The sequence below is a fragment of the Eriocheir sinensis genome, chromosome 36, assembly GCF_024679095.1.
Source record: "Eriocheir sinensis breed Jianghai 21 chromosome 36, ASM2467909v1, whole genome shotgun sequence".
Classification (NCBI taxonomy): domain Eukaryota; kingdom Metazoa; phylum Arthropoda; class Malacostraca; order Decapoda; family Varunidae; genus Eriocheir; species Eriocheir sinensis.
The window spans coordinates 16,034,671-16,047,844 of record NC_066544.1 but is presented as its reverse complement, the minus strand read 5'-3'; the positions used below and the strand labels follow the sequence as shown (position 1 = coordinate 16,047,844).

General features: G+C 42.3%; 1 protein-coding gene and 1 long non-coding RNA gene across 7 annotated transcripts; both read right to left on the bottom strand.

The window, feature by feature from the left end:
* Positions 1-7,752: 7,752 nt before the first annotated feature.
* Positions 7,753-11,674, bottom strand: LOC127007914 (uncharacterized). 6 transcript variants are annotated; one of them, XR_007760686.1, is made up of 3 exons: positions 10,583-10,709; positions 8,422-10,497; positions 7,753-8,318 (listed from the first exon to the last, which is right to left on the bottom strand). It is a non-coding gene; the product is annotated as an uncharacterized LOC127007914 (long non-coding RNA). The 6 variants fall into 6 exon arrangements; XR_007760687.1 differs by having other exon boundaries at positions 7,753-10,497; positions 10,568-11,674; XR_007760688.1 differs by having other exon boundaries at positions 7,753-10,497; positions 10,573-11,674.
* A 5-nt stretch (positions 11,675-11,679) lies between these two features.
* LOC127007912 (dual specificity protein phosphatase 19-like) lies at positions 11,680-13,110 on the bottom strand. Its single transcript, XM_050879399.1, has one exon. The coding sequence runs from the start codon at positions 13,097-13,099 to the stop codon at positions 12,488-12,490; it is 612 nt and encodes a 203-aa protein (XP_050735356.1). The 5' UTR covers positions 13,100-13,110; the 3' UTR covers positions 11,680-12,487.
* Between the last annotated feature and the right edge of the window lie 64 nt (positions 13,111-13,174).

Here is a 13,174-nt window from a genome sequence, read left to right as displayed (position 1 = left end):
TGGTATGTTTTTTTCTCCCTTTTCCTCCCTTTCTCTCCCTATCTGAACTCTTATCATATTCCCCTTTTTCCTCTTTATCTTAACTCTCAAAGGATCAGAATAAGGTGTGACAAAGAGTTCAATCCTCCACCTCTCCGCTGCGTGGGTTCCAATATCGTGTTCAACCCTCTAACCAAGGGACTAGAGGGGAATCGGAACGCCATATTGAACTACGCTGAGGGAGGTTGAGTCGTGTTAGCAGACCCTTCGACCCTGGTTCAACACTCCCCCTCTGTCTCTCCCTCCTCTCTTTCTCTCTCCCTTTCTTTCCCCTTCTCCCTATTTCGCTCCTCCTCTCTGTTTCTGTTTCTCTTTCTCTCCTTTCCTTCCCTCTCTCTTTCTATGTCTCCCTTTCTCCTCTTCTTTCTCTTTCTCCTTTTCCCAGTTTCGCTCATCTTCGTCTTTCTCTCTTTTTTTCTCTCCCTTCTCATCTTCTCGTTATCTCCTCTCCTCTCTCTCAGTGTCTCCATTCTTCTTTCACCTACTTCTTTTAATCCTTCTCTTTTATTTCGCTCCCTCTCCCTTTCTGTCTCTGTCTCTCTTGTTCTCGTTCTCTCCTCTTCCTGTTTCTTTGTCTCCCTTTCTCCTTCTTTCTGTCTCTCTCTTTCTCTCGTTCTTGTTCTCCCCTCTCTCATTCGGTGTCTCCCTTTCTCCTTCTCCTTCTCTTTACTCTCCCTATATCGCTCCATCTCTCTCTTTCCGTATCTCTCTAACTCGTTCTCCTTCCCTCTATTTCGCTCCAGGGCCAAACAAGTAACCAATTTTGAGCCTCGCGAACGCCGGCGTAGTATTTTGGCAAGCCCTGACGTGCCCTGTATCGGTGAGTCACGCTCAGAAGGCGAATTTAGGCGGTCTATTCCTAGCGACAAAGTGCCCTCCTACCGTGAGTCCGGACTGTTTGTTTGGACGAGCCGTCACCTGGGCCGAGGCTGTCCGACTGTGTGTGTGTGTGTGTGTGTGTGTGTGTGTGTGTGTGTGTTTGTTGTTGTTTTGGGTGTTTTTGATGATGGTTGGGGGGGAGGGGAGGGGGGTAAGGGGGTTATAAGGTGGCGGTGGTGGTGGTGGTGGTGCTTAATTCCCTTTTTTTCGGTTTTCTTCTTTTTTTTTTTGGTCTTGTTTCTTCTTATTTTATCTTCCCTTTGATTTTTTTGGTGTTTTTATTGACATTTTTTTTTTACTTTTTTTAGGTTGTTTTTTCGTTTCGTCTGTTATTTCTTATCTGTTTGTTTCCTTCCTTCTTTCCTTCCTTACTTTCTCTTTCCTTTACTCATTATTTACTTTCTTTTATTCATTAACTTTTCCCTCTTTGTTCCTCCGTTTTTCTCTTTTTTTCTTGTCATTTTTCTACTTTTTTTTTCTTTCGTTCGTTATTCCTTGTTTGTTTGTTTCCTTCTTTCCTTCCTTCCTTTCTTTCTGTTTTCCTTTTTTTCATCATTTATTCCACATTCTTCTTTCATTGATTCGTTTGTTCTACTGGCTCTCCTTCCTTTCTTCCTTCATTTTTTCCCTTCTCCATTTTATTCAGTTCCTTCCTTCCTTCGTTTTGTACTTATTTATTTCCTTCCTTCCTTTCTTTAATTTTTATCTTCCTATATTTTAATTACTTAAGTTTCTTTCTCTCCTCCAGTTACCCTCCTTTTTTCCCTTCTTCCTTCCTTCTTTCCTCCATTTTATCTTTGTTTCCTTCCTTTCTATTTTGTTTTATTTCTTTTCTTTTCGTTCACCTTTTACTCCTCTCCTTTGTTTCTCTTTTTGGGTTTCACCGACACACACAATTTCATTTCCTCCTCGGTTTTTCCTTAACTTCTCCTCCTCTTTTCTCTTCCTTTCCTCTGTGTCTTTCATTAAAATTTATGTTCCTCGGTTCATCTTTGTTTTCCCTCACTTCCTTGTTGTTCTTGTTTTCCTTTCTTCTTCTTCACTAATATTTTCCTCTTCTATTTTCTTCCTCTCACTTATGATCGCCAACTTCTGTGTGTAAATGGAAAGGCAGTTAAGTTTTTTTTCGTTGTCTGTTTGTCTGTCTGCCTGTACCTGTCTGTCTGTCTGTCTGTTTGTGTCTGTATCTGTCTGTACCTCTCTAGATTTCTGTCTGTGTCTCTTTTCTTGTTTGTGTATTTCTTCCTATGTCTCTCTGTCTGTCTATCTGTCTGTTACTAAGATATCTGAAAAACGGATTGGAAAAGACTCCCCAAACATGCATGTAAACATCTCTTAAGTCAATATCTCAAACTGATTTCCATATGCCCCCGTTCACAAGGCTTGTATAAGAGTCTGGTTGAGGGTAGAACACAGGTAGATTGGCAGGTAGACGGGTAAACAAACAGGCAGGTAAGCAGGTCAGCCAGCAGGTACATGTATTGAGAACAGCTGCTGATTTTAAAAAGGCTGAGGAGGGAGTAAAAAGAAGAACCACTAACCACCTGTATCCTGCTTCTCTTGATCGGTATTCCCTTGCGAGCATAAGTCGCTTCTTACTCCTACGTGTGAGGGGGAAAACTGAGGGTACAAGGGCTGCATATTTAAGACCGGTAAGGGCGTGAATGCGGTATGAACACGATGGAATGACGACTTAAGAGACGGGATAGAGGGGGAAACTGCTAGGCCATATAACGATTAAGAAGTTATGAATTGCCCGGGCAGTATGGGAAAGACCAATTAGCAGACAGTAAGTGAATTGGAATGGTTTAAACTTCATGGGCTAGGCAGACAGGACGAAGGGTGGGATAGAGGGCACTTGCCAGTATCACATCAACTATTTTCAAAGACCAAAACGTTGATTAATCGGATTCTAATGAGTGTTTCCTTAGGTTCATGGTACGGACGAAGGGTCAAACTACCACTAGAGTCATCAAACTACCCCTGGAAATGCCCCGAACTCCTACGAAAGCCTTGTCAAATATGTGTGTTTGGGTTCCGAAATGTTTAAGAATATGGCCCACTGTCAGACCACAAGAGTGACCGCCGTGTGTCTTCCTGGGCTTCGTGGGTCCAAGAGATTAAACCTATCGCTGTGGTTCGTTGTCCAGATGGCCTCGTCCTTAGCATCCAGCCCCGCCCCGACCCGATTCAGAACCCAAGGATGTTGACCAAACCCAGACGTCTTTAGCTGACAAGGGAGGAGGAGGAGGAGGAGGATTGGAAGGATAGGAAAGAAGTGAAAGGTAGATAGGGAGAGGAAAGAGATAAGGGAAGAGAAGGAAGGAGTAGAAGAAAGGGAGTGAAAATGGTAGAAGGAAGAGAAGAAGGGAAGGGAGGAAAAGGCTTGTGGTGATGATAGGTAAGAGAAAGGGGAGAAATGAGGAAGAAGAAGAAGAAAAAAAAATGAAAAAGAAGAAAAAGAAAAGGAAAAAGAAGAAGAGGAGGAGAAAGATTATAACAATGGTAGGGAAGGGGATAGATAGGAGAGGGAAGGTAAGGGGATGAAGGAAAGGAGAAAGGGAAGGGTAGTGATGGTGGTAGTGATGGTGGTGGTGGTGGTGGTGGTGGTGATGGAAATTTAGCCGTAACCATGTTTAAAGGCAGTTTTATATTCCCTTTAAAGTTGTAGCTGAACCATCAACATCCGGGGTAATGTTTAGTAATGTTTAGGGGAAGAGGAGGAGGAGGAGGAGGAGGAGGAGGAGGAGCCAAAAGAGTAGTGACCCGTATAACTAGTTTACTTTGTTTATATCAAGTCTTCTGTCAGAGGAGGAGGAGGAGGAGGAGGAGGAGGAGAAACAATAAAAAAAAGATGACCAGCAAGACAAAAACGAAATATAGAAGAAGAAGAAGAAGAAGAAGAAGAAGACGAACGAAAGGGAAGAGTATTATATAAAGCAGAAGAAGGAAAAGAAGGAGGAGGAGAAGGAGGAAGAGGAGGAGGAGGAAGATTAGTGAAAACATACACCCCATTTTCCTGACGCTGGAGAGAGGGAGAGAAGAAGGAAGGAGGAGGAGAAGAAGAAGGAGAGGAGAAGAAGGAGAAGTAGACGAAGGAGAAGAAGAAAAAAAGGAAAGTAGGAGAAGGAAGACCAGGAAAAACGAATACACCAGAAGAAGAAGAAGAAGAAGAAGAAGAAGAAGAAGAAGAAGAAGAAGAAGAAGAAGAAGAAGAAGAAGAAGAAGAAGAAGAAGAAGAAGAAGAAGAAGAAGAAGAAGATCACCAAAAAAATACATAGGCACCATCTTCCCTGCATTGGAGAAAGAGAAAAAGTAGAAGAGACGAAGAGAAGGGAGAGGAGAAGGAGGAGAGAAAAAGAAGAGGAGAAGAAGCAGAAGGGGAAGGAAAAACTGTAAAAAACATATAAGCTACACCATTTTCCAAGGAGAGAGAGACCAGAAGAAGGGGGAGGAGGAGAAGGGAAGGGAGAGGAGGAAGGCGAAGGACAGGAGAGGGAGAGGAGGAGGAGGAGGAGGAGAAGGGAAGGGAGAGGAGGAAGTGGAAGGAGGAGAGGGGAAGGGAGAGGAAGAGAAGGACAGGAGAGGGAGAGGGAGAGGGAGGAGAAATTTTGCAGGCTCGCTGGCCGGCTCGTGTCAGCATAAACAAGGCTGCAGAAAACGAGTTTGTTACACACTACCACTTAGCAGGGCCCGGCCAGCCACGGGACGCCCTCTGCCTCCTCCTCCTCCTCCTCCTCCTCTTTTTCGTCTTCTCTTTCGTCGTCTTCTGTATCCTTTTCCTCCTTTTCTTTGTGTCTGTCTACTCTCGTTTCTATCATTTTCTTATCATATGTTACTTTGTTCTTTATTTTTTTCTCTTATTCTTTATTTTCTTCCTCCTCTCTTTTTTAAACCTATGCATTTATATTTTTTTTTACATAACTACTACTACTACTACTACTACTTCTACTATTACTACTATTACTACTAATAATAAAAGGCTAATAATAATAAGAATAAGAATAAGAATAAGAATAATGTTAACACTTCCCCTGTAAAACCAGCACCAACCACCACCAACAGGCGTTCTTCTTCTTCTTCTTCTTTTTCTTCTTCTTCTTCTTCTTCTTCTTCTTTCCATGTAAAATTGATAGAACAGCGCATAAAACCTTTACGAGTGACGGCACAAGTGACTTATTTTTACTCGATGATGCGTCCTGGAGGAGAAGGAGGAGGAGGAGGAGGAGGAGGAGGAGGCGTAGGAGGAGAAACAATAAGGAAAAGATGAGCAGCAAGACGATAACGAAATATATAGAAAGAAGAAAAAGAGGAAGAAGAAAAAATATATAAACAGGATAACCAGGACGGCGGGCAAATAGGAAACGAAGGAGGAGAAAAATGAGAAAGAGAAAAAAGAAGAAGAAAATAAGATATGAAGGAATAAAGACACTGAAGAGACGATACAACTAATAGACTGACTGAACTAACACACTCTTCACAAAAAAATGACAGGAATAAAGAAACAAAACAATACGAGACCACTAACATACACACGGTTATATATACACTCTGTTGATCGAGTTACCGCGTCCCTTCCTACCCTTCCCTTCCTTAGTCTATCTTTGCATCGCTCTCCTTCCCTTCGCTCTCCAATTACCCCTTCTCTTCCTGCCCTTCCTTAGTCTAGTCCGGCCTTACTTACCTTCCCTTCCCTTCACCCTCCAAGTTACAGCATCCCTCCCTACCCTACCCTTTCCTAGTCTTGTCTCACTCCACTTCCCTTCCCTTCCCTTCGCCCTCTAAGTTACCCCTTCTCTTCCTACCCTACCCTTTCCTAGTCTTGTCTCAATCACCTTCCCTTCCCTTCGCCCTCCAAGTTACCCCTTTTCTTCCTACCCTTCCTTAATCTAGTCTGGCCTTACTTCCCTTCCCTTCGCCCTCCAAGTTACCCCTTCTCTTGCTACCCTTCCTTACTCTAGTCTGGCCTCTCTCACCTTCCCTTCCCTTCCCTTCGCTAACCACCAGCCAACACAGGGATACAGAAAGACAGAGAGGCTTACAGACGGACCCCGCAACCCAACCCACTCGGCCTCTCACGGACAGTCACTCCCCCTTGCCAACTACTCTAAGCCGTCCATTACTCCTCTTCACTCCTCCTCATCTTAATCCCTTAACAGTAGTGGTGGTGGACCGCCATGGGAAAATAGATAGACGGATAGACAGAGAGAGGGAGAGAGAGTAGCGAGGTGGTGGTTGGGAAAGTCTACGGTACCGACTTGCCATATTTCAATTACTGTAACATTTTGAGAGAGAGAGAGAGAGAGAGAGAGAGAGAGAGAGAGAGAGAGAGAGAGAGAGAGAGAGAGAGAGAGAGAGAGAGAGAGAGAGAGAGAGAGAGAGACTGGTCACGGGTGGTTGAGAGAGGAAAGCGTGAAGCATGAAAGCAAGGAGGAGGAAGGGAGGATGGTTGAGTGAGCGAGCAAAGGAGAGAGAGAGAGAGAGAGAGAGAGAGAGAGAGAGAGAGAGAGAGAGAGAGAGAGAGAGAGAGAGAGAGAGAGAGAGAGAGAGAGAGCACCCAAACCTTAGCTATAGCCCAGACTATAGACGGTTTCCCTTTAAATAAACGAAATTCAAATCTAAAGTAAACGATTTGAGAGTGAGTGAGCGAGCGAGCGAGAGAGAGAGAGAGAGAGAGAGAGAGAGAGAGAGAGAGAGAGAGAGAGAGAGAGAGAGAGAGAGAGAGAGAGAGAGATCAAAGGAGGGGATTTAAAGGGAAGTGAAGTGAATAGAACGAATAGATCAGTTTTACGAAGTGGATAGATGGATAGATAGATTGATAGAGAGGCAGACAAAAGCAGTATCACAAACCCTATATATAAGCACACAACCACCACCACCAATAACAATAATAATAATAATAAATGATAATAATAATAATAATAATAGTCCCCCATCAAACAAACATCAACCTCTATATGTGTGATGTCACGTAGCTGGGAGATCAAAGAATGCCCCGTGACTCCCCATTTGCCCTGTCCAGCGTAAGGGAAAATTGCATTAACCCGTTTAGAAGGGCAATAAAAGAAAGTCATTTGGGTGGCGTGATTTCATATTAGTTGGGGATGGATGTGTTCTGCTCACCCTACACTCCCAGGCATTGTTATCCCTTTTCCTGTCTCTCCCTCTCTCTTTCTCTTGAGTAATGGGATGAAGGGAGGAAGGGATGGAGAGGAGAGATGAGATGAGATGAGAGGAGAGGAAAAAGATAGAAGGGAAGTGATGCAGTAATGGAGGAGAGTAGAGAAAAGAGAAGAGGAGAGATGAAAGGGAAGGGATGTAATTTAATAGGAGAGGGAGAAGTGAAGAGAAGTAATGGAAGTGAATGATAATGTATTGAGTAAGAAGGAAAGGGATAAAGGAAGCAGAGAGAAGGGAGAGAGAGATGGAGGAATATTTGAAAGTAGGAAGGGAGGGAGAGGAGAAGAACAAGAGATGGAGAGGAAAAGAAAAGAGAGAAGAGGAGAAAGATAGAAGGGAAATTATGCAGTTATGGAGCAATGAAAGGAAGAGGAAGAGAGATATGGAGAGGAGAGATAGAAGGGAAGAAATGGGAAGAATGAGAGATGGAGAGGAGTGGATGAGAGAGAGAGAGAGAGAGAGAGAGAGAGAGAGAGAGAGAGAGAGAGAGAGAGAGAGAGAGAGAGAGAGAGAGAGAGAGAGAGAGAGAGAGAGAGAGAGAGAGAGAGAGAGAGAGAGAGAGAGAGAAAGGAAGAGTAAAGTAATGAAGTAAAGGAAGAGTAGGTCAGAAAATGAGTTTAAGTAAGTTTCAGGTTAACACAAACAAACCACATCAAAGAATCGTCATCATTTTAATCACCATAACACCTTAAACTATCTCCCTGTGACACAGTTAAGATATTTTCACTCTCTGAGAAAGGCAAACATTACACAGCTCCAGTAAGTAGTGAGTCAGTAAGTTCAGCAGCCTCTAGATGATTTACAAGCCTTCTTTTAGCATTAACGGACATATTATTTCCTTGAGACAGTAGTTACCCAGATGTAGTATAAGGATATCAGTGAGTTTAGCAGCCTCTAGATCATTTACAAGCCTTCTTTTAGCATTAACAGCCAAGGTATTTCAAGAGACAGTAGCTACACAGTTCTGGTATAAAGATGTCAGTAAGTTTAGCAGCCTCTACATCATTTACAAACCTTCTTTTAGCATTAACAGTCAAGGTATTTCAAGAGACAGTAGCTACACAGTTCTGGTATAAAGATGTCGGTTAGTTTAGCAGCCTCTAGATCATTTACAAGCCTTCTTTTAGCATTAACAGCCAAGATATTTCAAGAGACAGTAGCTACACAGTTCTGGTATAAGGATGTCGGTTAGTTTAGCAGCCTCTAGATCATTTACAAACCTTCTTTTAGCATTAACACCCAAGATATTTTAAGAGACAGCAGCTACACAGTTCTGGTATAAAGATGTCGGTTAGTTTAGCAGCCTCTACATCATTTACAAACCTTCTTTTAGCATTAACAGCCAAGATATTTCAAGAGACAGTAGCTACACAGTTCTGGTATAAAGATGTCAGTTAGTTTAGCAGCCTCTACATCCATTACAGACAAATTATTTCCTCTCTCCTGTGGGTCTGTCAGAGGAGGTCAGTCTGTATGACCTCTAACATATACAAGCTTGCAATATTACCACCTTTATCTATATATTTTTCAACCTTTTACAGACCTTACAGCCAAGATTTCTTCCCAAAGGCAGTAGTTGAACAGAGCATGGGTATGTGAGCTGAGTTAAGTCCCTACAACCTTTCTGCCATGTACATACAGCCATTCTATTATTGTGGGAACAGAACACTCCTTTCTTACGAGGCTGACAAGCACAGGGCATGGACGGACTTAAGTTATAGCTCTGAGTGGGATGCAAGCGTGTGTGTTGTGTGTGTTGTGCGTGATGGAACACATGACTGCCAGAGGACGTCATTATTTGTGTTGTGCGTGACGAAACATATTATTGCTTAGTTGAGTTGTGAGCGACGTGAACAGTAATTTACGTAAAAGAACAGCGGAATATGACATAGCTAGATCGTTAATTCTGAGCACGGCAAAACACATAGTTATTACTTGGTTGTGAAAATTGTTACTGTAAAACTATGTACCGAGAAGGGTGGTTTGAAGATGATTCCGCCCAGAAAAGTAGACAGAAATTGCACTCAGAAAACGGACCGACACAAGATGGTGCGAGAGGAGAGTATGAAAGTGTGAGAAAAGGTACAAAAAACTCCAGTATCAAAGTACAAAATAAATACAAAAGACATTCAGAAAATTGACGAAGAATCTAATCACAAGCACCGTTGCCAGACTATCGAAATCCGAGCATCGCATTTGCCGTTTTCCGACCCATAACTATTGCCAGGGAACACCAATGAGTAACCATTTTAACGATGACTTTATATGAAGCCACCCGAAATTGACTACCCTCTTGGCTACTCTTTACTTTTATCGTTTACGGGAGCGGTGAGTAGCGGACTTATTTTTTGCACTCTTTTTATTGCCCTTGAGCTGTTTCCTTTGATGTGAAAAAAAAAAAAGTTATTGGGATGGACGAGTAATGGAGTACAGGAAAAATAATTAGAAAAGGAGAACAGGAAAAAGAATAATTAGAAAAGGAGAATAGGAAAAGGGAAGAATTATTAGAAAAAGAGAATGGCAGTAATAGTCTTTGGGGTTAGAAATCAGCAAACACAAGAGGCTGAGTACGACAGTCTGGCAACGTTCATTGTGCGGAGGGTAAACAAACCTTGCTAACTCAATACAATCAGTGGTAGAAAAAAGACTCCAGTTTGATATTAAAGTGAAAAATGCATATAAAACACATACAGAACATTAGGTGGTAGAAAAAAAAGACTCCAGTTTGATATTAAAGTGAAAAATCCATATAAAACACATACAGAACAAAAGGTGGTAGAAAAAAAAGACTCCAGTTTGATATTAAAGTGAAAAATACATACAAATCACATTCAGCAAACTGACCTATTAATAATGCATTGTTAGAGGAGGTAATAGTAATCATAAAGCTTTGTTGCAGTGAGATTAACAGCAAAAACCAAAGCCAACTGTAATGTAAATAATCAGAGTTCTTGCCCCTCACGGCTGACGAGTCCACAGTAATATATCAGAGGCCAGTTTTGTGCCGTAGTTAACTTACTATCAGGGGTGTGGAGTTTGATCTGACCTATATATAATGCATTGTTAGAGGAGGTAATAATAATCGTAAAGCTTTGTTGCAGTGAGATTAAGAGTAAAATCAAAGCCAGCTGTGATGGAAATAATCAAGGTTCCTGCCCGTCACAGCTGCCGAATCCACAGTAATATTTTGAATGCCAGTTTTCGTGCCGCAGTTAACTCACTATCAGGGGTGTGGAGTCAGGTGTAAAGAAAATCAACTCGACTGCGATTCTGACGATAGATTATAAGGTTGCGACTCTCTAACCTAACCTAACCTAACCTAACCAAACCTAGACTATGAAATTTTAAGGTTCTAACAATAGGAAATTTTAAGGTTGTGACTCTCTAACCTAACCTAACCTAACCAAACCTAGACTACAAAATGTGAAGGTTCTGACGATAGGAGATTTTAAGATCGTGACTCTCTAACCTAACCTAACCTAACCTAGACTACAAAATGTGAAGGTTCTGACCAAAGGAGATTTTAAGATCGTGACTCTCTAACCTAACCTAACCTAACCTAACCTAGACTATGAAATTCGAAGGTTGCAACTCTGACTTCACCCTTCTCCCCCTTCCTCTCTTCTGCAGTACTGTGGTGGTAAGGTATTTTAACCCAGCAAAATCACACCACACACCACCCAGCCACAACACATCACACGTATTGAAAAGAAGGTTGGAATTGGAGATATATGTATTGGAGCAGCGCCTGGCGGGGTTTTTTGTTGCTAATTTGGTTTTAATGCCCCTTGAGCTGTCTCCCTTGCAGTAAAAAAATCAATAAATAAATAAAATAGAATAAAGTTGGAATAGAAAATGAATAATGACTCCAATATTGACTCCAACTCCTGCCAAAAGTAATTGACTCCAGTGACTATGAAATAAAATAAAACTGGAATAGAAAAAAAAAAAAAAACACTAATATCAACTCCAACTCTGGCCAAAAGTGATCGACTCCAGTGACTCCGATTCTGACTCCATTTCCGACCCCACACCCCTGCTTACTATTATACTACCTTACTTATACGAATCTCTCACTACCACATTTTATTTTCTTGTCCGTGTAAAATTGTGGACTAAAACATATCAGCCTAGACTTGCTTTTTTATGCAGTAAGACACATTCAAGACACACAATCAGCCCATAATCCTAAACACTTTAAATTAACACGACACTTTTTTTTCATGTTTCCAGCACGGCAAAATTTTAGCAGTGAAGAAAAATAGATCACATAAATTAAACTAGAATTCCAAACCAAAAATTCACGGCACACACAATCATTCCATAATTCTAGACACATTAAATAAATACTTGACACTTTTAATGTTACCGGCACAGCTTAGAGTCAGCAGTCGAGGAAATTACTAAACCTGAAATGCCAGCAGGAAAACACTCTTCATTATTTATCATAAAGGTTTTGTTCGTGTAGAAATTTCTTAGTATCCATTTCCTCATTATGTGTTACTTATGAGGGTTTAACTTGAATAATTTTGCCTTCAGTGAGTGAGAGATATTCTTTTAACACTTCATTTCCCGTTCTTCTCATTATGTGTTACTTATGAGGGTTTAACTTGAATAATTTTGCCTTCAGTGAGTGAGAGATATTCTTTTAACACTTCATTTCCCGTTCTTCGTTTCTCATTCATTATTTTTCGTTAAGGTTTTGTTAGTGGAAAAATTTCTCAGTATCTGTGTTACTTATGAGGGTTTAACTTGAATAATTTTGCCTTCAGTGAGTGAGTTATTCTTTTAACACTTCATTTCTCATTCATTATTTATTGTCAAGGTTTTGTTGGTGTAAAAATTCCTCGGTACATGTATACGTTTCCTCATTATGTGTTACTTATGAGGGTCTAACTTGAATAATTTTGCCTTCAGTAAGCGAGACATTCTTTAATACTTCACTTCCCATTCTCTTTGGCTTTCTAGGGGTACAGTTCAGAGCCTACACTAACAGTTGCATATGGCCTAACTGCTCACCTCAGTACCAATGGTGGGTGAGGGCCCATCTGAGACACAGGGCAAATGCAACATCCAGGTTACCACAGTTTACCTTCCCCAGGTTTGTACCCGTTTATCTACCAGTCCAAAGGGGGGTTAACCCATCTGCTGCGATTGGCACGGATTTGGCTTTTACTGGTAGCCTGGTAAAAATATACTCCCAGGTCTTTCTCTGCCCCTGTGGTGAATAGTTGAGTGTTTCCCATGTGGTAATTGGGATGCTGGATAACCCCTCCCCAGGTGAATTGTAGCAGCCACTTTTTGTTCCATTCCTGTAGCTTGGTGATGTCTTCTTGTAGGAAATCCGCAGTCAAGGAGTTAACAACGGGACTTTTCTTCTATCCCTCCCTCACGTCATCGCCAGAAGCTGCTCGTACTCCTTCAGCTGCTTCATAAACCCTTCGTTGGGGCGCACAAACGACCGCTTAGACTTGACGAACCTGAACGCCTCGTCGAAACTCATGCCGTAGTTCCTCATGAGATATGCCATGACCACTGAGGCTGAGCGAGACACACCCGCATTGCAGTGAACCAGCACACACCCGCCAGACACAACCGCCGCCTGGATGTAGTCGCAACACTCCTCGAGAATGTCCAAAATCCGGAAGGTCGGCGTGTCAAAAGCCTCCTTGGTCTTGTACGTGAACCATCCTTCGAAGAGGTTGATGACCCCAGTAGCGACATTGAGGATATGTGTGACCTTGTTGTTGGTGAGGATGTCAAGGTCGTGCGCCACATCCTGCGACCCCAGAATGACCTTGTTGAGGATGAAGGTGTAGCGGAGGTCAGGTTTTGTGTCAACGACGAAGCCTGGACTGGTGGAGGGCATGGAGGTCACCGAGTGTGTGCCATCGGAGAATAATTCCTCCAGCCGAGCCTGTCCGTCGGGCGTGGTGACCTGCGTTTGTGTGTGCCGCAGTGACCCGCGTTTGGCACTCAGCTGCTGGGCAAAACTCGACATGGCACCCGTTACAGAGGACAAACGTGGCACTGTTTTGCAATTTGGCACTTAACTGTCATGTCAAACACAATGTGG